This window comes from Grammomys surdaster, unplaced genomic scaffold, assembly GCF_004785775.1.
Source record: "Grammomys surdaster isolate TR1022 unplaced genomic scaffold, NIH_TR_1.0 948, whole genome shotgun sequence".
Classification (NCBI taxonomy): domain Eukaryota; kingdom Metazoa; phylum Chordata; class Mammalia; order Rodentia; family Muridae; genus Grammomys; species Grammomys surdaster.
In genome coordinates, this window is record NW_021605367.1 from 161,705 (window position 1) to 184,564 (window position 22,860).

A 22,860-nucleotide genomic window follows, 5' to 3' on the forward strand; every position below is an offset into this window, starting at 1 on the left:
CTCTCTCTCTCTCTCTCTCTCTCTCTCTCTCTCTCTCTCTCTCTCTCTCTCTTGAGGTAGGCTGGCCTTGAATTAACAGAAATCCACCCTCCCCCTAGATGCTAGGATTAAAATAAAAACATGTACTACCATGCCTAGCTAACTTTTTCCCACTTAATAACCTTGTATTGTTTTTATATAGTAATTACAGTTTTCCTGCTGTATCTGAGCCTGTTGAATTAATTATATTTTTGTGTCTTGCTCAGCCTTTCTTATTTTTAAATGTATGTGCATGCTCATGCGTCTGTTTGGGTGTATGCCAGTGGGAAGAGTTAGGTGCAGTTGTAGCTGCCAGACATAGGTTCTAAGAACCTAACTCAAGTCCTCTACAAAAGCAGCAAGTGTGCCTAACCACTGTGTCTATATAGTCTTGCCTGACTTTCTATGTAGCCCAAACTGGCCATTTTTTTGTTTGTTTGTTTGTTTTGTTTTGTTTTTGTTTTTGTTTTTTTTTGAGACAGGGTTTCTCTGTGTAGCCCTGGCTGTCCAGGAACTCACTCTGTAGACCAGGCTGGCCTCGAACTCAGAAATCCTCCTGTTTCTGCCTCCCAAGTGCTGAGATTAAAGGCGTGCACCACTACTGCCCGGCAATATTTTTTTAAGATTTATTTATTTATTTATTTATTTATTTATTTGAGTACACTGTAACTGTCTTCAGACACACCAGAAGAGGGTATCAGATCCCATTACAGATGATTGTGATGGAATTGAACTCAGGACCTCTGGAAGAGCAGTCAGTGCTCTTAACCACTGAGCCATCTCTCCAGCCCCACCAAACTGGCCTTAAAGTAGCAGGAATCCTCCTGCCTCAGCCTTTTGAGTGCTAGGATTACAAGTGTATACCACCAATCTAGGTGTTAAATCTTTTTTTTTTTTTTTAATGGCAGGATGCAGATTCATCAGATCGGATAATTATTCCCATGCGATGGGGCTTAGTTCCATCTTGGTTCAAAGAAAGTGATCCTTCCAAGCTGCAGTTCAACACTACCAACTGTCGTAGTGATACCATAATGGAGAAGCAGTCATTCAAGGTAGGTAGCATGTTTAGGATACCTGAGAAATATATTCCAAAGGATATTCTCAGTTTGTTATTTTTGTTTTGTTTGGTTTTTTCAAGACAGGGTTCCTCTGTGGCTCTCCTGGAACTTACTCTGTAGATCAGGCTGGACTCAAACTCAGAGATTTGTTTGCCTCTGCCTCTCAAATGCTGGGATTACAGGTGTGTACCACCACCACCCAGCCAGGATATTCCCAGTTGTTAATGTTTGGTTCTGTTCTGTTTATTTCTATGTTCCAGACTAGCAATGCCCAAACTTATTGGTTATGGTAGTTTGAATGAGAATGGTTCCCATAGGCTCATAATACTTGGTCCCTAGTTGGTAAAACTGTGTGAGAAGGATTAGGAAGGAAGTGTGGCATTGTTGGAGGAGGTTTGGGGAGTAGGCTTTCAAAAGCCCATGATACTCCCAGTTTGTTCCCTTGTTCTCTGTGACTGGTGATTGTGCCTCAAAATAAATAGGCCCTCAGCTACTACTCTAGCACCCTGCCTGTCTGCCTGCTACTTTGCTCCCCACCATGATGGTCATGGACTTACTCTCTGAAACTGTAAGCCTCCAATAACACCTTTTCTTCAAGTAGTTTAGGCCATGATGTCTTATCACAGCAATTGAATAGTAACTAAGACAGTTTTTAAAGAGAAACAGTTGGTCCAGTGTGGTAGCACACATCTTTAATCCCAGTACTTAGGAGGCAGAGGCCAACAGCTCTGTGAGTTCAAGGTCAACTTGATCTACAGGGTGAGTTCTGGACCAAGCAGAAATATTCAGTGAAACCTTGATCTCAAAATGGGGGTGGAGGTAGCAGACAAAGTTTTCTAGGTAAAGTACCTGCTACCAAGGCTAATGACCCAACATCAACCACCAGAACATACATGTTAGAAGGATAGCACTAACTCCTACTACAAGTTGTCTTGCCCACAGTGCCATGATCAGATTCTTCCCCACCAAAAGTAAATAAAGTAACAAAATTTTAAATAAAAATAAAATATTTCTTGTATACTATGGACTAGCTGTGCTGCTCAGTGAGGCAGTTTTTACTGGGAATGTTTGCTGTTTTTACCTGGCCAGGGATAGATACCTATGGTAGTTGTGCTGGTTAGTTTTTTGTCACAAGTTGGGGTCAGCAAGAAGGAAGAAACCAATTGAGGAAAAACTCCCATCAGATTAGCCTGTGGGTGTGTCTGTGGGGCATTGTCTTGATCAGTGATTGGAAAGAAAGGCCCGCTCCCTGTTGGTGGGTAGCACCCCTAGGCAGGTGGTCCTGGGTTATATGGAAACAAAACAAAACTGAGCAAGCCTTGTAAAGCAGACAGTAAACAGCATTCTCCCATGGCCTGTTTCCATTCTTGTTGCTGCTGTTGTTGAGGCAGGGTCTGTAACATGACTCTCTGGGCCTGTCAGCTCCCAAATAATGACACAGAACCTTTTTATATTATTTACGAAATCTTTAGGCCTTAGCTTATTCTTGTTCCCAACTATTATAATCTAATTAACCTGTTTATTTATTTATTTTTTTTTTTGGTTTTTCGAGACAGGGTTTCTCTTTGTAGCCCTGGCTGTCCTGGAACTCACTCTGTAGACCAGGCTAGCCTCGAACTCTCGAACTCAGAAATCCGCCTGCCTCTGCCTCCCAAGTGCTGGGATTAAAGGCGTGCGCCACCACCGCCCGGCTAACCTGTTTATTTTAATGTATGTTCTGCCACATTGCTTGATACCTCTCCTCAGTTTCATACTGAGTCTTGCTAGCAAATCTGTCTCTTCACTGACAAATCTACCACCTCAGACTCTCCCAGAGTTCCTATCTCTCCTGGAAGTCCTGCCTATTCTCTTCTACCTTGCTATAGGCTGTTGAGCTGTTTATTAAACCAATCAGAAAGTGATAGAGAAAATATTTTCGCCGGGCAGTGGTGGCTCACGCCTTTAATCCCAGCACTTGGGAGGCAGAGGCAGGCGGATTTCTGAGTTCGAGGCCAGCCTGTTCTACAGAGTAAGTTCCAGGACAGCCAGGGCTACACAGAGAAACCCTGTCTCTAAAAACCAAAAAAAAAAAAAAAGAAAGAAAGAAAGAAAGAAAAAGAAAAAAAGAAAATATTTACAAAACACTAACAGGTAACCTTTACACAGTGCACAAGAGGATGACCCCAATAAGAGTCTCTATGGTTGGTTGTTCTGGAACTCACTCTGAAAACTAGACTCCAAGAGTCTCAAACTTGCAGAGATCCTCCTCCCTCTGCCTCCCAAGGGCTGGAATTATAAGTCTACCACACTGGTCTCATCTACTTCAATTCTTGCCTTGAATTCCTGTTCTGACTTCTCTTCATGATAAGTTATAAACAGAGATAAAACTATTTCTCCCCAAGTTGCTTTTGATCTTGGTATTTTGTTACAGCAATAGAAAGCAAACTAAGACAAATAGCTTCTTCATGCATGGCTAATACCATGGCTGGTATGGCTGGAACAACTAGAAGCCTTTCTACATTCCTAGCATGAGTTAACCAAACTTCTGATGTGGCACCTCATCTACTGCAGTGCTCATGATTTAAGAAGGCAGAACAGAAACTACATGAGTTTTGTGACCTGGTCTTGTCAGTCATACAGCACTGCTTGTGTTGTGTTCTATTTGTCATCTAGAGCCAGCCTAATTCAGTCTGGGAAAGGATGAGATAGTGTGTAAATACTGGAACGCATGATCCACTTGGGGCAAACTGGAGACTAGCTGTTGTTGACAAACTTTGGGGAGATGCAATACACATATCTATTTACCCCTGAAAGGGAGCCCAAGACAGATGAAAGTCCAACTTGGTGAACCAGTGAGTTTTTATTGGGTTTACTAAGAGTAGTATGGGTATGGGTCCACTTAGAAGGGATGACTTAAAAAGGAACTTCATCACTGAAATCCACTCCAGGACTCAGAAGCTGCCATCTGGATCTCTGCAAATGAACTGATCAGTCTCCTTCCCAAGGAGAACAGTTGTTTACTCCAATAAAGCAGGGGAGGGGCCTTCTAGAACCTTCTACTTCTTAGGCATGTTTTGTTTTGATTACCTCCTGAGTTTCCCCTTCTGTCCTGGAGAAAACTGCTGTATACAAGTAGCTGCCACCAGTGGGAAAGTGCATTTTTGCCTCTATGTATGTTATTTAGTTTTCCACATCTGTTTAGCTGAGCAGTGACTTTATATATAAGAAAAGTGATGTAGTGGCCTATTAGATGGCTCAGTGGGTAAAGGCACTTGCACCAAACATGAAGATCAGAGTTTGATCCCTGGGGCCCACATGGTAGAAGGAGGAAGCTGTCTCCCACAAATTGTCTTTTACTACAAACATGTACTGTCACACAAAGAAATACTTTAAAAAAAGAGTGAATGTCGAAGCTAGGCAGTGGTGACAAATGCCTTTGATGCCAGCACTTGGTAGGCAGAAACAGGTGCATCTCTGAGTTTGAAGCCAGCCTGGTCTACAGAGTGAGTTCCAGGACAGCCAGGGTTACACAAAGGAACCCTGTCTTGAAAATGTCTAAAGCCAGGTATAGTGGAGCATGTCTTTAATCCCAGCATTGGGGAGGCAGAGACAGGCGGATCTCTGTGAGTTCAAGGCCAGTCTGGCCTATATAGTGAGTTTCAGCCAGAGTTACATACTGGGACTCTGTCTTAAAAAAAAAAAAAATTATCTTAAGAGATTTGAAGTGCAGAACAATTAACTCTTCTGGGTATGTAGCTCAATGGTAAAATACTTCCCTGAGATCAGCACTTTAAAAAGGTTAACTCCTTCAGGGCCACATATGAGTCTGAGTGTTTTTTATTTGTTTGTTTGTTTGTTTGTTGTTTTGGTTTTGGTTTTTTTGTTTGTTTTTTTGTTTTTTTTGGGGAGTTTTTTTGGTTTTTCCAGGCAGGGTTTCTATGTAGCCCTGGCTGTCCTGGAACTCACTCTGTAGACCAGGCTGGCCTCGAACTCAGAAATCTGCCTGGAGTCTGAGTGTTTTGATGTTTGTGTCTGTGTGTGTGTACTTGCTAGGCAGGCCCTCTGCCACCATATTACAGTGCTGAACATGAGAATCACTATGACAATATCCTGTTTATTCTCTCAGGTTCCTCTGGGGAAAGGGCGACGGTGTGTTGTTTTAGCAGATGGATTCTACGAGTGGCAGCGGTGTCAGGGAACAAACCAGAGGCAACCATACTTCATCTATTTTCCTCAAGTCAAGACAGAGCAGGTATGAGCAGTTATGTAAACAGTATGTTTGGAAAAAACAGAGAAACAAATCAAGGTCGTATAGCAATGTCTATGTAAACATTATAGGATACATAAAATATTGATTCTACTCATTGATGTATAGTCTAGGGTATGTTAAGCATACTCTCTGCTGTTAATACAACAAAATTGCTTAATGTTACATTTCTCAGAACTATCTCAGTATTAATACAGATCTACAGGTTATTTTTGAGATTATAATAAGATTGCCACATCTCTCCCTTTCTTCCCTCTAAACTATCCCATATACCTCCTCATGTCCCATGGCCACTTTTTTATTGTTATTCCACGTAAATATGTATATTTACATTCCTAAGTATAACCTGCTCAATCTATATACTTTTGCTTATATGTATGTTTTCAGTGCTGACCACTGGCACTGGACACAAGCTGGTGTGCTCTTCTCTGGGAATGATATTTCTTTCACTCCCAGTATTCCTCAGTTGATGTAGTGTTTTTGTAGGATTGAGGCCCTGTAGGCCTTTCACCCGTCTACTCTATTGGCACGTCCACTGGTGTCCATGTTCAGATCACATTTGGGCAGTCATAGTGGTAAACAAAAATAAAAACTAGGGCTGGAGAGATGGCTCAGTGGTTAAGAGCACTGACTGCTCTTGCAGAGGTCCTGAGTTCAATTCCCAGCAACCACATGGTGGTTCACAGCCATCTGTAATGGGGATCTGATGCCCTCTTCTGGTGTGTCTGAAGACAATGACAGTGTACTCACATGAAATAAATAAATAAATAAATTAATTAATTAATAACAAAGAAGTCATGTATCATCACATCAAGCCAATTGTTTTGTTGTAAATCTAAGTTTTCACCTTTTGTGGAATGCTTTCACTTTCTTTCCTTCAGTTTTCTCTGTGCCACCAGTCTTACTAGTTTTCTTTTTCCTTTGTTTGGGTTTTTAAATTAAGCCTCTTCATTTATCTAGTCACTGTTGATAAACTTGGGTTTTTCTTTGTGGTTGTATAATACTACATTCTTCAACGTGTTTACATGTACTTGGGGTTCTTCAGTGGTAGCAAACTTTCAAGCTATAAAAGATAGAGCCATTTGCAGCTCTTTGTGGTGTCCAGTCAGTTAGCGACATGTTATGCCTCTTCAAGAAAAATGAAGAAAGCTCTTCTATATCAAATATGATTCTACAGCTAGAGATCTGAGATACCATTTGGCAGTTCTCCCTTTTACAGACAAGTCAGCTCCTCCAAAAGCCACTTCCTGCTCTTTTCTTTTTTCCAGGGGTTCGGGGGGCAGGGTTTCTCTGTGGACCCCTGACTGTCCTAGAATTTGCTCTATAGACCAAGCTGACCTTGAACTCAGAGATCCCAAACGCTGAGATTAAAAGTGTGCTTCACCACTGCCCAGCAACTTCCTGCTCTCCTATGGGGCCACTAATGCTAAGTTTGTTCCTGGCACCTAGGTACACATGACCATGTATGCTTACACAGGTAGAGGCCAGAGTTCAGTGTTGCATGTCTTCTTCAGTTGTCCTTCACTGTAGTTTTTTGAGACAGGATTTCTTGTTGAACTGGAAACTCACTGGTTTGCCATGGCTGGCTGTCTAGCAAGCTTCCAAGTGGTAATAGGCACATGCCACCATGTCCAACTTTTTTTTCAAAAAAGATTTATTTATTTTATATATGTGAGTACACTGTTGCTTCCCTCAGACCTACTAGAAGAGGGCATTGCATCCCATTACAAATAGTTGTGAGCCACCATGTGGTTGCTGGGAATTGAACTCAGGACCTCTGGAAGAGCAGTCAGTGTTCTTAGCTGCTTTTTAATGTGTTGTTTCTAACAACTTTTCATGTGGGTTCTGGGTATGAGAACTCAGGTCCTCATGCTTGTGTGGGAAGCACGTTACTGATTGGAGCATCTCCACAGCTGCTTTTGAATTGATGGGCCATTTTGTTTTGTTTTTTAGGGAGTGGTTTTCTGATTTTTTTTTTTTTTTTTGAGACAGGATTTCTCTACTATGTAGCCCTGGCTCTCCTGGAAATCCTATATAGACTAGGCTGACCTCAAACTCACAGAGATCTCTGCCTACCTTGTCTCCTCAGAGCTGGGATTAAAGATATATGCCACTAAATCCAGCTTGAAATCTGTTTGGTTTTTTTGTTGTTGTTTTTTTGTTTTGTTTTCTTTTGTTTTTCAAGGCAGGGTTTCTCTGTGTAGCCCTGGCTGTCCTGGAACTCACTCTGTAGACCAGGCTGGCCTCGAACTCAGAAATCCACCTGCCTCTGCCTCCCAAGTGCTGGGATTAAAGGTGTGCGCCACCACTGCCTGACTGGTTTTATATTTCTGAAAAAGCATTTATTTATGTACTATAGATGTGTTAGGTTATTTGATATTATCCCATAGTTCTTGAGTGGTCTCTTCTGATTTTTTTTCTTTTCTCTGTGTTTCAGTTTGTTTAATGTTCATTGTTTAAAGAGGCCTTTAACGTTTTTAACTGAAATGTAATCATGCTTTTATTCTGCTTCTCATGATTTCTCTTGGCAGTAGAATCTCTTGTTTTCTTTTTTTTTCCTTTTCTTGGTGTATGTGTGTATGAGAGAGATGGGGGGAGGAAGAAAAAGAGGGAGGGAGGGAGGGAGGGAGGGAGAGAGAGAGAGAGAGAGAGAGAGAGAGAGAGAGAGAGAGAGAGAGAGAGAGTTTCTTACAATTTTGGTTGTTGTTAGACATAATATGTAGGGAAGAGACCAAAATAATAATAATAAGAGAGAGAGAGAGAGAGAGAGAGTGTGAGTTTCTTACAATTTTGGTTGTTGTTAGACATAATATGTAGGGAAGAGACCAAAATAATAATTTCTAGAAATTCTTCTGTTATCCCTTTAAATATGAGATCAAGTCACTCTCATAGGAATGGAACTGGGTTTGGACTTTGCTGTTTTCAGTTTTCAGTTTTGTTTTTTGTTTTTTGTTTTTTCTATTCAACACAGGCTTTTCCTCCCCCTCTAGTGTCTCCTTGTGCTTTAGGTGAGCAGTGACATACTGGAGGGTTTTCTAATAGCCAGACTCTCTTTGAACCCTTCCTGAGCTAGATTTTTAGAGAGCTTGAAAGTCAAGTGAAGGCATTAAATTCTGGAAGTATTAAGAAGCCAGCATCTGCTGTTTCAGTGGACATTTGCCATGAAGCCTCTCAGTGTGGATGATAATGGGTCAGATAGGATCAATATAGTACAGGCCTAATTGTTTCAAAACAGCTGACCTGCTGCCAGGTCTGAAGCATCACTGGGCAAATCTAATCAGCCTGCTGTTTCCAGTCAGGTGGGAACAATGCTTCAGACAGCCCCGACAACAAGGAAAAGATCTTGGACAACTGGAGGCTGCTGACAATGGCAGGGATCTTTGACTGCTGGGAACCCCCAGGGGGAGAGCGCCTATATTCCTACAGCATCATCACTGTGGATTCCTGCAGAGGTTTGAGTGACATCCACAACAGGCAAGTCACTGCTTTTTCCTGGGGAGAGTTTGCTTTGATTTTAGAGAACAGGAAACTAACTTATGCAAATTATAACCAGTTTTCCCAAAACATAATGTACATTCCCCAATAGATTACCAACATGCTTACAAAATTATACAGTGAAATCCTTATAAAAAATTTTGGTTTCTGAGATTTTAAAAATATTTTTAGGGACTGGTGGTATAGCTCATGGTTGAATATGTCCTTAGCATGACCGTGGACTTCCTAGGCCAGTGATATATCACTGAGATTTACCCCCAACTCCACTGGCTCAGTGGATAAGAGCTCTTGCTGCTCTTGCAAAGGACCAGGTTTGATTTCTAGGGAGCTCACAACTGTCTATACTTATATTTCCTGGCAGTCCACTTCCTTTGGCCTTTACAGACACCTACAGCCATGTGAACATTCCCATGTGCAGACACACACATGTATACATAACTACAAATAAGAAAAATAAATCTTTGTTTTTCGAGACAGGGTTTCTCTGTGTAGCCCTGGCTGTCCTGGAACTCTGTAGACCAGGCTAGCCTCGAACTCTCGAACCCAGAAATCCGCCTGCCTCTGCCTCCCAAGTGCTGGGATTAAAGGCGTGCGCCACCACCGCCCGGCAAGAAAAATAAATCTTAAAAAAATAAAGTACATTGATTTGTTGAAGTCAAAGCTTTTGCCCTTTAATATAAATGTGTATATATTTGTCTCCTAAAATCAGCTATGCTAAACTGTTGTGTGAAATATTAAATAGTAATCTATGCTACCGCCGGCAAGGCACCAGCAGACAGGTTGGTCCATACTCAGCCTGGCATACAGGCTAACCTGTTCTCAGAGCTCCAAAATCTCTCCATCCGGTTCACTAAGTTCCCATGGCTGGCTATTGCCATGCGCACCCATGCTTCCAAGTTCCCATGGCTGGCTGGGGTGCCTTGCCACCATATTTTTCTTTGGAACCAACTTGAGCCACTGTGTGAAGGAAAACATCATATAATCTTAGTTTAGAATCAACAGATAACACATGGTTGGGTGCAGAAACTACTATCTTAATTTTGTAAGTTATTTTAAGTTATAAAACTTCTGGTAGCAGATCCCAGTCAATCCACCACCTAAATTGGGGGCCTCTGGCTACCACCCGACTAGCTCAATTGATAGAAACTCTTAATCCTAGGGTTGTGGGTTCAAGCCCCACATTGGGAGCCACCTGTTGCATTAAATATATAAACAAGGGGCTATGTTCTAGTATGGCAATTTCCCCACCCCCAGTGTCTCCATGGTCCCCAACTCACTGTTCTCTTGCAGCAGATCCTGCTCACATTTCCAGCCATCCACCCCCTGTGGTTAGCTGTTACAAATCACTATTAGCCGGGTGGTGGTGGCGCACGCCTTTAATCCCAGCACTTGGGAGGCAGAGGCAGGCGGATTTCTGAGTTCGAGAGTTCGAGGCTAGCCTGGTCTACAGAGTGAGTTCAGGGCAGCCAGGGCTACTCAGAGAAACCCTGTCTCGAGAAATAAAAAAAAAAAAAGGAGAGTTCGAGGCTAGCCTGGTCTACAGAGTGAACTCCAGGACAGCCAGGGCTACACAGAGAAACCCTGTCTTGAAAAACCAACCCCCCCCCAAAAAAAAAAATCACTATTACCCGGTAAAATCAAAACTCTATAGAGGCTTGTAATTTATCAGTCAGATTTATATCAGTAAATTCTCAACCCACAAAACATCTACACAATGAACTCAGAGCCAATTGATAATGATATAAATTGCCCACCTAGATAAGACAAATTGTCCTGTAATTACCCATCCCTTATAAGATATACATAGCTCCTGTGGCTATTTAAAGCCACACAAAATCTGGTTCATCTTTCTCTTCCTTCCTTCTCCCCGTGTCTCCCTATCTCTCCCATCTCTAAAACTCTCAGCCTGCCTTCTTTATCCACTGCCCAATCACAGCCTCTAGCCTTATTTTGTATCTGCCCTCACCTACTTATAGACAACAATTCATACTAAATAACCAGTAAAATGTGAGCCTGGGCTATAAAACTGGAAACTAATGTCCTAGTTTATTTCCTATTGCTATGATAAACACCATGACCAAATGAAACTCTAGGTAGAGAGGGTCTATTTAATACTGATCCTAATTTTAGTCCATCATGAAGGTAAGTCAGGGCAGGAACTCAAGCAGAGGCCATGGAGACATGCTGCTTACTGGTATACTCAGATACTTTTCATATATAACCCATGACCACCTGCTCAGGGGTAGTCCTACCAACAGAGGACTAGGCCTTCCCCATCACCAATAATCAAGAAAATGCCCCATAGCTAAGCCTACGACGGTCCAGTCTGATACAGGCATTTTCTCAGTTTGCCTTTCATCTTCCCCAATAACTCTAGCTTGTGTCAACTGAACAAAAAACTAACCAGCACAAGAAAAATAAGGGTGAGAAGACAGCACTGTCTGCCAGTTGTGGTAGCACAGGCCTATAATATAACCTAGCACTGGAAGGCAAAGGTAGGAAACTTTGCACAAGTTTAGTCCTGCATTGGAAGACACTGTCTCAAATAAGACAACTGTCAGTGAAACATTAAAAAATAAAAGTATCTAGTGTTGGGGGAAAATTGAACATTTTATCAAAAGAATAGTCACCTTCATTTACCTTTAGTGTCACTGCTAGAACTCCTTGAGTGCTATAATCACTTGCATTTGTGGCCTTTTCTTACTGTAAAAAGCTTTGAGAAATGTAGCTGCATTTGAAACTACCAAACCAGTCAATACTAGCAGCAAAAGGAGCTGATTTTGTAGTATTGAAGCTTGTTCTATTAAATCAGTAAATTGTGCTTTCTCTTTGAAAAAGTTACAGCCATTTTGTGATGTTGCTCAGATATCGATCTTTATTTTTGCAGCATTGACACCAGTAAGATTTACTTCATATCTGTTGTCTTGGAGATAATCATGTTCTCATTTTTAGTTCTAAATGCTTAACATTTCTAGTTTCTCATATTCAAAACAATTTCAATTTCATTTGTATACACAATCTAACATGTTTGAGCCAGGAAACCTAGACATGTTTGAGATGTTAGATGAGGTTTTTTTTCTTTATATCTTTTGTTGTTGGTGGTTTTGTTTTTGTTTGTTTGTTTTTGTTTTTTGTTTTTCAAGACAGGGTTTCTCTGTGTAGCTCTGACTGTCCTGGAACTCACTCTGTAGACCAGGCTGGCCTCGAACTCAGAGATCCGCCTGCCTCTGCCTCCCAATTGTCTTTACATCTTTTTAAAAGCATGTCTAAATTTGTTTATGTGCATCAGTGTTTTGCTTTCATGTATGCCTGTTTAAGGGTGTCAGATCCCCCTGGAACTGGAGTTACAGACAGTTGTGAGCTTCCATGTGACTACTTGGAATTGAACACAGGTCTTTTGGAAGAGCAGCCAGTGCTCGTAATACTGAGCCATCTCTTATGTCCCTGAGTATTTTCAAATTATATAAAAATTAACAAATGCAAAACAGTAGCAGAATATACCTTGAATATGTCTCAACCAAAATAGCTATGGGTGTCTGAAGTGGGATATGTGCATGTTTTGTATATTCCTATAAGCTCAGTTCCACTGTGGTCAGTTTTCTATGTTTACCCTTTTTTTTCTTAGGGTTGTTTTTTTGTTTTGTTTTGATTTTTGTTTTTTCGAGACAGGATTTCTCTGTATAGCCCTGGCTGTCCTGGAACTCACTCTGTAGACCAGGCTGGCCTCGAACTCAGAAATCCGCCTGCCTCTGCCTCCCAAGTGCTGGGATTAAAGGCGTGCGCCACCACCGCCCGGCCAGTTTGTTTTTTTTTTTTTTTTTTAATTTTAATATGTGTATGAATTTTTTAAAGTCTCAAACACATTTTTATTATCATATAGAAACCATTATAGTCACAAATTTTTAGCATAAAACCGAGCTTTAAAGTTTGACACACTCTTAGAAAGCATTTTTTGCATCTTGATGAATATAGTAGTATTTTCCCTGCGAATGGTTTTTAAGACACTTAGAAGTTGGTAAGAAATCAGGTGAATAGGTGGATACGCCAAAACTCCTCAGCCTGTTTGTTTAGGCCCTGGCTGAAAAGCGCTGGTTTTGGGCTGTTGCCATGAAGAAGACATTGCCAGAAGACTGGGCCTTTCTGTTTGCCAGTGCTGCCTTCTGGCATCGTGGTGTTTGGTGCACCTCAGCTTCCTGAGCGCACTTCTCGATGTAACTGTCTTTGGGATTCAGAAAGCCGTGGTAGAAAACACCAGACAGTGACCAGGACCTTTCTTTAAATACAGGTTTAGCTTTGGAAAGTGCTTTGGAGCATCTCAGTCCAGCCGTTGAGCTGGCCATAGCTGGTTGCTATATACAACCTACTTTTTGTTCCATGTCACAATCCAGTCAGGAAATAGTTGGTTATTGCTGCCTATAATAAGATGCAGTAACCGTTCAAAGGGATTTTTCCCCCAATTTTTGTTATCTGATGGGACCTCCTTCACTTACCAAACTTTTTCATTTTTACAATGCCCAGTGACACTTGAGTAGTTCATGTTGAATTCTTAGCAACTTCTTGAGAAGTTGTAGGAGGATCAGCTTTGGTGATTAGTCAGTGTTGACTTCTGATGGCTGACATTTTGCTCACTTTTACAGTCCTTATTTTCTTTGCAAACCTCTTGACCCATCTCTGCCTTCCTGGATCAAACACCTATTTAATGTTGTCATTTTTTGGCACTGCTTTATTACTTTATTAAGATAAATTTATTATTTATTGGACTAGAGCCATATCAGTGGTGGCAACATCACCAAATAGAATAAAGGGCCAGCTTCCAAGCAACTGTGATTAGTCTTTCCTTTTAAATTAGCAAACATGCACATTATGTGAGCTGTGTGATAGTTTAATACATTCCCTGCTCTAATGTGGCCTAAGTGGTTCAGGACAATCACCTGGGCAGTGAAGCTAGCTGCTTCCATTGTGGGTCATTTTTACTGTTGCCACTAGGAACATCTCACGTAGAGATTCTTGACATTGACATCTATGTTGTTTCCAGGAAGAACTTCATTCAAAGCCACAGGTGCATTTCAGTAGACTTTAGACTTCAGTTGTGATATTGACTGTTAACCACCAAGTGGGTTTGATAACACTGGTCTCTGCTTGGCCCACAGCAACAGTACTAATGGCACCAATTTTATAGACATAGAGGAGAGGCAAGCAGAAAGTCTTGACATTTAGACAAGTTAGTGATAGCGTACATTCAAAGCTACCAGCAGTGTGATTCCACTGGTGCTGTCATCTTCATGAGTGACCCAAGGGGTATGAGCACTTGGCTTCAGCATATTTTTACCATTCCAAACAGAAATTACCACAAATGCTTCCATATCAGGTTCATGCCAGTTTCCTTAGAAGTGTTTTTGCATTTTATAGATATTGTCGTTTTGGGTTCATACATATCTATGTACAGTGTGCATGCCTGTTGCCTACAAAGGCCAGAAGAGAACATTGGATTCCCTGGAACTGGAGTCAAGGACAATTGAATGCCACAATTTGGGTGCTAGGGATTGAACCCAAGTCCTCTGCAAGAGCAGCCAGTGCTCTTACTGTTGAGCATCTCTCCAGACTGTCAGAGCCAACTTTCTTAACATGGGTGATTGCTTCCTTAACAGTTTCCTCATATCTCTTCTGGCTATAGGGTAGCACAGTAGAATCCATTTGATTGATACTTAGAATTTGCTGTTTTATACTTTGTGTTTAAGCCAGAGGGCATGCTCATGGTTCTGCCATCTGCATTCTTAGAGATGGCATCTTCAAATTGAGCAACACAGCAGCCATCAGGACAGCCTGGTCAGCCTCAGATATTCTGTGTCCTGTGGTATTGATAATAGACACATGATAATTAACTGATCTTGAAGTCACAGGGTGATACTGCAATGGTGCTGCTCTTGGTTTTCAGTTTGGCTAAAACCCAGGACTCTTTCCCATGTCAGCAACTGCCTTCTCGAATTTTTCAATGATTCTTTTGTCTTTCTCACTACATTTATAGATCAAATGGCCAGTAGGGTTGACCTTACCTTGATACCTTTTCAGTAACAATGATAATGATCATTTCCTTGCCGATTTTGTCTTCAGTTCAGTGGTGGTTTTCATTATACAGTTTCAGAGGGTTAGAGTTCATGATAGTGTAACAAAGGCAGTGGCAGGAACAGTTAAGAGGTCATATTTTAACCTGAAAGTAGGGGGCAGAGAAAGTAGGTATGAATGTTTTGCCTGCATGTGTGTCTGTGTATTACATGCATGCCATTTGCCTGCTGAAGTCAAAGGAAGTTGTCAACCCCCCTGGGACTGGATATGTGGGTATTGGGGAATCAGACCTGGGTCCTCAGCAAGGTCAATAACCAGTGAACTAACTCTCCAGTTCCCAACCTGTATTTCTTTCTTTTTATGGGGGTGAGATGGGGCTGAAGTTGAAATAGTCTCTTTTATAGTCCTGGCTCTCTTATAGCTCACCATGTATACCAGACTGGCCTCAAGCTCACAGAGATCCTGCCTCTGCCTTCCAAGTGTACATCACCATGCCTCTTTCCACTCAGTATTTCTGCAGATAAGATTTTGCATAAGCGTGCCGGGCGGTGGTGGCACACGCCTTTAATCCCAGCACTCGGGAGGCAGAGGCAGGCGGATTTCTGAGTTCGAGGCCAGCCTGGTCTACAGAGTGAGTTCCAGGACAGCCCGGGCTATACAGAGAAACCCTGTCTCGAAAAACCAAAAAAAAAAAAAAAAGATTTTGCATAAGCAAATGTAAATCTGCTGATATAGCAGACTCATTGGGAACTAATTTGCAGTTGTAAAACAAGCACGTAAGTCGAACCTGATAGCTCAAGCTATTACTTTAGGAAGGTAAAACAGGAGGATCTTGAGTTCAAGTCTACCTTAGGCAAGTTAACCAAACCTTGCCTTAAGAAGAAAAATGAGCTAGGTGTGGTAGCACACACCTTTGATCCCCACACTCTAGAGGCAGAGGAAGGCAGATCTCTTGAGTTTGAGGACAGCTAGGTTTACAGAGCAAGTTCCAGGATGGCCAGGGCTACAGAGTAATCCTGTCTCAAAAATTTTTTAAAAATGAAAGAAAAGTGAAAAGAGAAGTTGGGATGTGGCTCAGTGGAAGACTACTTGTTCAGCATGCGTAAATCCCTAGGTTTAATACCTAGTACTACAAAAATAAATTTAAAAATGAGCTAGTTGTGGTGACCCATACCAGTAGGATTTGCTGAAGAGGCATTGACAGGAGGCACACATACACACACAAATAAATCAGTGGAGGCTGGAGAAATTGCTCAGTGGTCAAGAGAACTGATTGCTTTTACAGAGGACTTAGGTTCAATCTCCAGCACCTACATGATGGCTCACTACGCTCTCTGTATGTAACTAGTCCTTGGGAAACCCAACACTGGATGAGCCTCCTAAGGTACACAGACATGCAAAGAAGTACATGCAGGAAAACACCCAAACACATGAAATTAACTAAAAATGTATGCATATATATAATGGAAAGAGTCACTGGCAGAGAAATGGTTGCCTTTGTATTAACACCTCGCAGTTACTGATTGCTCTGAACACTGAAGAATGGGGTGCTTCAGCATTGCCAGGATTGCCTGCTTTAGCCTTGTCCTAAGCTATACATATTTCATGTGGGAAATTAGTTTTTTTGTTTTGTTTTGGTTTGGTTTTTCGAGACAGGGTTTCTCTGTGTAGCCCTGTAGCCCTGGTTGTCCTGGAACTCACTCTGTAGACCAGGCTGGCCTCGAACTCAGAAATACGCCTATGTATACTGTTTAAGAAAGGTTTAATGTGTGTTATTTCCAACTAAGATATAATTGAGCACAAGAGGTATAAATGCATCTAGATTTCAGAGCTTTTAAGGGTCTTTTGTTCACTCTCAGTCATTCTTTTTTTTTGTTTTTTTTTTGTTTGTTTGTTTTTTTGTTTTTTGTTTTTTTTTTTTGTTTTTCGAGACAGGGTTTCTCTGTATAGCCCTGGCTGTCCTGGAACTCACTCTGTAGACCAGGCTGGCCTCGAACTCAGAAATCCGCCTGCCTCTGCCTCCCAAGTGCTGGGATTAAAGGCATGTGCCACCACCGCCCGGCTACTCTCAGTCATTCTTGTTTTTTGTTGTTGTTGTTGTTGTTGTTGTTGTTGTTTTTTTTAATTTGTCTTCTCTCTGTCAAACCCTGAGCCAAGCACTTTCCCCAGACTTCTTGGGGAGCTACAGGAAAAGGAATATACAGGGCAGATGAGACACAAAAGAACTATGGGAGGTGGAAGTGGAGATGGCTGCTTCACATGGCAAAGAGGATGAGAAAAGCCACCATTAGGCAAAAGAGCCCCATGGCCTCTGAGAGGGCAAAGCCCAGAATCGCGTAGGAGAAGAGTTGCTGCTTCAGAGAAGGGTTCCTGGCATAACCAATGATGAGACTCCCCAAAACAGTCCCAATCCCTGCTCCAGAGCCAGCCACCCCAACTGTAGCAGCCCAGCTCCAATGAACTTGGCCTCTGTGTCGATGTCCTGGGAAATGGCGCTGGTTTGGAAGCTGCGGCTAGGGATAAGTGAGGTCAGAGGCCGCTGGACCGCCAAGCTCCTGAGGCTCTCATTTGTTGGCATCTGCGGTTGCTTCAACTCCACCGCAGACAGCGGACGACTCAGCAGCTGAGAGGTGCTCCTGATCAGGGAGCAGGTAGAGATGAACTTGGAGCAGGCATACATTTTCAGGGGTGAGGGGCCAAAGCAGGAGAGCTGCTCCCAAGGTAGAGAAGACCATTCTTGTTGAGTCTTACTTTGCATTCATACTTTGCTAGAACTCCCTGTGTAAGTCCAAGTTGACCTTAAACTTATGGTAATCCTCCTGCCTCATTCTCCTGAGTGCAGGGATTACATATATATGCTGCTTTGACATTTTTTTTTTTGAAGGGGAATGTCTCATCTGGTGTGATAACACTCAGGGAGTGAAAGGAGAGGCAAGAGAATCAGGAGTTTGAGGCCAGATTAGTCTACAGCAAGAATTTGTCTAAAAATCAAAATAAAAGATTGGGTCTTGCTGTGTTGCCTCAGCTAGCTTCAATTCCTGGGATCAAATAATCCACCCACTTCAGCATCCTGTGTAGCTGTGACTACAGACTCACTTTAGTGCTGGATAGCTGTTTCTTTTTGGAAGTCTCTCACAGATGATGTCTGGAGGTATTTGTTCACAGACTTTCCCAGGATCTGATTTCTTTTTTAATTCTAGTCGAGGGCACCCCGGAAAATTGACCAACTTTCTAGGGGGTGCACTGGCATCCACTAGATTCAGTCTTAGTGCCCTTTACTACCTGTGCTATGAAATTTCACAAGTTAATGAATGCTGACTCCAGTGCACTATCAGGTTATATCAGTAACCACGTGGCCACGTCCATGTGTGAAGTAAGAGTGAGGACCAGGAGCTCCTGTGATACCTGAACTATCAACTGACTTGGTTTCTTTCCTTTCTCTACCCTCATCTATGTCTCCATCTGACCCCCACCCACCAGAATGCCTGCCATACTAGATGGAGAAGACGCAGTCTCCAGATGGCTTGACTTTGGTGAGGTCGCCACTCAGGAAGCTCTGAAGCTAATCCACCCCATAGATAACATCACCTTCCATCCAGTTTCTCAAGTGGTGAACAATTCCCGAAACAACACTCCTGAGTGTCTGGCTCCTGCTGACTTGCTGGTTAAGAAGGTAAGGACGGTGAATTGTCTATTCTGAGACCACTGTTGTTCAGAATATGCCTGTGCATCATCAGAACTTTAATGTTTGTTTCATGTGATTTGCATTTTAGACAGGGTCTCACTGTCTCTCTGGCTGTCCTGGAATTTTGCTGTGTAAACCAGGCTGCCATCAGACTCATAGAGATCAATCTGCCACAGCCTCCTTATTGCTAGCATTAAAAGGCATGCACGAGGGGCTGGAGAGATGGCTCAGCGGTTAAGAGCACTGATTGCTCTTCCAGAGGTCCTGAGTTCAAATCCCAGCAACCACATGGTGGCTCACAACCATCTGTAATGAGATTCGATGCCCTCTTCTGGTGTGTCTGAAGACAGCTACAGTGTACTCATAAATAAAGTAAATAAATCTTTAAAAAAAAAAAAAAAAAAGGCATGCACAACCATGCCTGCCTTTTTTTTCTGCCTGCCTTTTTTTTTCTAAGTTTTTTTTTTAAGATTTATTTTATTTTATTTATGTGTTTGTGTGTGAATTTGTACACATGAGTGCAATGACTGAAAAGTCCAGAAAAAGTCATCTGCCCTCCTGGAGCTGGAGTTGCAGGCAGTTGTGAGCTGCCCAATATGAGTGTCTGGAAATAAACCTGGATCTTCTGCAAGAACAGCAAAGTGCTCATAACTGCTGAGCCAACTCTAACACCCACAGTCAGATTTATTTTTGTTTGTTTTGAGACAGGGTCTCACTGTGTAGCCCTGGCTGGACTAGAATATGCCAAGTGGCCTCAGAGAATCTGCCTGCCTCTGCCACCCAAGTGCTGGGATAGAGGTATGCACCACCATGTCTGGCCAGAATTTTGCTCATTTTAAACTACCCAGAGCTCTTACACTCTTTGGGAGGTAAGTCTAACAGTGATGTTCAGATCCTATTCTAACTTAACCCCTAACAGAAAACTCTTTCACAGTGTTTGCTGGGGCTTCACTGCCACTCAGTGATGGGTGCTTACTTGTTTACCATGTTAAGAGGCCCTGGGTTAAAACAATAAAAAAGAGTTTCAGACAATTAAATGTTGGACCCTGTTCAAATATGTAGAATAAATATTCAAACAAAATTTGGCTTTCTGTGTCCTTAAGAATCTCCTTGATGAGTCTAGGATCCAGTATGTAGAATAAATGTGAGAAAGTTTTAAATCTGTTTCCAGCTATAATTTTTTTCTTTTGTGTGTTCATATCTCAATAGGTGCAAGTGTGTGTATATATACACACTCATGTGCACATGTACAGGTCAGAGGACAACTTTAAATACCATCTTCAGAAACACCGAGTCCACTGGCCTAGAGCTTACAATTAGGTTAGACTAAGTAGGCAGAGAGCCTTAAAGATCCTTCTGTGGATCCTCAGCTCTGGGATTACAAGTGCATGCCACCACAGCCGGGCAGCAGTGGCGCATGCCTTTAATCCCAGCACTTGGGAGGCTGAGGCAGGCGGATTTCTAAGTTCAAAGCTAGCCTGGTCTACAGAGTGAGTTCCAGGACAGCCAGGGCTACAGAAAAACCCTCTCTGGAAAGACTGAAGGAAAAAAAAAAGTGCATGCCACCATGCCTAGCATATTTATGCAGATGCTAGGGATTGAACTCTGGTCCTCACACTTTCAAAGGAAGTGTTTTACTGACTGAGCTGTCTCTCCGCCACCCAAACATGATTATTTGATGTACTATTTTTACAACTACAAGTTGGAGGATCTCCAGTCCTTACTCTCTCCAGAGTACCTGAGAGCATTCTTGTAATGCTCTGTAACTTCTCAGCGTTGAGCAAGGTTCCAGGTGGTTTGTTTTGAAGGAACATGAGTGGGCAAATGCCTGCAGTGGGAAGGGAACTTCCACATCAGAAAGCTGGCCCTGCTGACGTGCAAAACAGTGCTCATCTCTCTGTGGCATGGAGGGACCAAGAACAACATGCTCCATGGTACAGGACTCTTAGAATGCTGGAGCAGTATCAGAGGACTGTGAGGACCAGCTGGCCACCTACATTTACCCTAAAGGTTCTTGTTTTTCTTACTGTGATCACCCACATTGCTTTTCTTTTGTCTAATTTCTCTCGAATATTTTGCAATCCTGATACTGAATTTTGTTATCCTCTAAAAGTTTAATTATGGGGCCAGCAAGAGAGGTCATAGGTAAAGGCATTTGTTGTAAGGCTGACAACCTGAGTTTTGTATCCAGAACCCATATTTGTTCTCTCAATTCACTCCTGCAAGTTATCCTGTGATCTCCATATGCAAATTGTGTACATATATAATGTAAATGTAAAAAGTTTTAAATGTAATTACATAATTTACCTTGGACTGGACAGCTACTCTTTTTGTTTTTGTTTTTTGTTTTGTTTTGTTTTTTTGTTGGTTTTTTTTTTGTTTGTTTTTTGTTTTTGTTCTTTTCGATACAGGGTTTCTCTGTGTAGCCCTGGCTGTCCTGGAACTCACTCTGTAGACCAGGCTGGCCTCGAACTCAGAAATCCACCTGCCTCTGCCTCCCAAGTGCTGGGATTAAATTCGTGTGCCACCACTACCCGGCCTGTTTTGTTTTTTTAAGCCAGGGTTTCTCTGTTGTGTATCTGGCTGCCCTAGAACTGGTGTTGTAGAGTAGGCTAGCCTTGAACTCACAGATCCACCTGCCTCTAACTCCTGAGTGCTGGAATTAAAGGAGTGTGCCATCACTGCCCAACTATAGTAATCCTTTTGTATCATGGTCTGTACTCCTCACTGTTACCTCACAGAGAACTTCTCATTTCAGGACTAGGTGTGGCACACAGAAAGCAGAGGGAATAGTAGCAGTCGAGACATACTAAGCAGGGAGAACTATTGAGCCTGACTGTGGTGGCAGCCTCCTATCCCCAGCCATTGAGTCACTGAATTTTCCAGAAGGCACCTCCTTCTCTGCATTTTTGGAATTTTCTCCAGCTCCACACTGACTCCTGTCCTTTGATCTTTAAGTGCTTCTCCTACCCTGGGCACTCATAAGCGTCTTTTATTTGCACTCTTAGTAACACTCTGCTAGCATAGACTGAGGGTGGGGGTGGTACATGCTTCTTCCTTCACATTGGTATTCCCTCTGAAGATCAAACTTGGACGCTATGAGAATTTTCTCTCTCCTAGGAGCCCAAGGCAAGTGGCAGCAGTCAAAGGATGATGCAATGGCTGGCTACAAAGTCACCCAAAAAAGAAGTCCCTGACTCACCCAAAAAGGAAGTCCCTGACTCACCCCAAAAGGATGCATCAGGTCTACCCCAGTGGTCCAGCCAGTTTCTACAGAAGAGCCCATTGCCTACTAAAAGAGGTGCCACCAGCAGCTTCCTGGATCGATGGCTAAAGCAGGAGAAGGAGGATGAGCCTGTGGCCAAGAGACCTAACAGCTAATGACAGACTCCTCCATACCAGGCTGATACAGTATTACTGTTGTCACCAGTTGACTGGAATTGTAACCATTTACTTGGGAAGGTGGTGAGCCAATGCCAGCTGACCTTTACAGGCCTAGAAGAACATGGCTACTGTGGCCAGCCCTGTGGGCCCTGCTGCCCTTCCTGACTCAGCTGGGAATCTGCCTCCATGCTGGGAGCTTTTCTGTTACTGGTGTTCCATGAAGGAAGCTCTTCTCAATCTCTGGGCCCTCCTTTAGAGTTAAGCTTTTAATGTATTTTGTTCTAAATAAATTGCGTTTGGTAAACCTTGGCTGGCAAGAGTTCTAAGGCTCGCCGGGCGGTGGTGGCACATGCCTTTAATCCCAGCACTTGGGAGGCAGAGGCAGGCGGATTTCTGAGTTCGAGGCCAGCCTGGTCTACAGAGTGAGTTCCAGGACAGCCAGGGCTACACAGAGAAACCCTGTCTCAAAAAAACAACAACAACAACAACAAAAAAACAAAAACAAAAAAAAGAGTTCTAAGGCTCTTAACCAGTTTTTCCTGGTATTTGTTTTAAAGTATGAGTTTTACCACAAAAGGGTAGGCCACTGGGCCCTTCAGAGGCAGTTTAGTGGCAGCAGCCCCTTGTAAAACCTTTCACTCTTAATACTTCAAAGTGTTTCTGGGTTTAGTTTAAAACCAACCTAAGTCACCAGGCAGTGGTGGCACACGCCTTTAATCCCAGCACTTGGGAGGCAGAGGCTGGTGGATTTCTGAGTTCAAGGCCAGCCTGGTCTACAGAGTGAGTTCCAGGACAGCCAGGGCTATACAGAGAAAACTGTATAAACAAAAAAAACACTAGGTGAAGTTGCTGCGCACTGGAGTGATTTGGGAAAGATTTGGAGAAGAGTTGGGTCGGAGGCCTTCAAGACC

General features: G+C 42.6%; 1 protein-coding gene and 1 pseudogene across 1 annotated transcript in view; one reads left to right on the forward strand and one right to left on the reverse strand.

Annotated features, from left to right (window-relative positions):
• Positions 1-22,253, forward strand: part of Hmces (5-hydroxymethylcytosine binding, ES cell specific) — a 25,751-nt gene extending 3,498 nt beyond the window's left edge. The window contains exons 3-7 of the mRNA XM_028782970.1: positions 927-1,070; positions 5,182-5,307; positions 8,618-8,796; positions 18,361-18,553; positions 21,686-22,253. Coding sequence (XP_028638803.1) covers positions 927-1,070; positions 5,182-5,307; positions 8,618-8,796; positions 18,361-18,553; positions 21,686-21,946 — 903 coding nt within the window. The 3' untranslated portion in view covers positions 21,947-22,253. The remainder of the gene's footprint in view (positions 1-926; positions 1,071-5,181; positions 5,308-8,617; positions 8,797-18,360; positions 18,554-21,685) is intronic.
• On the reverse strand, positions 17,136-17,563 carry LOC114634355 (annotated as a pseudogene).
• Positions 22,254-22,860: the final 607 nt, after the last annotated feature.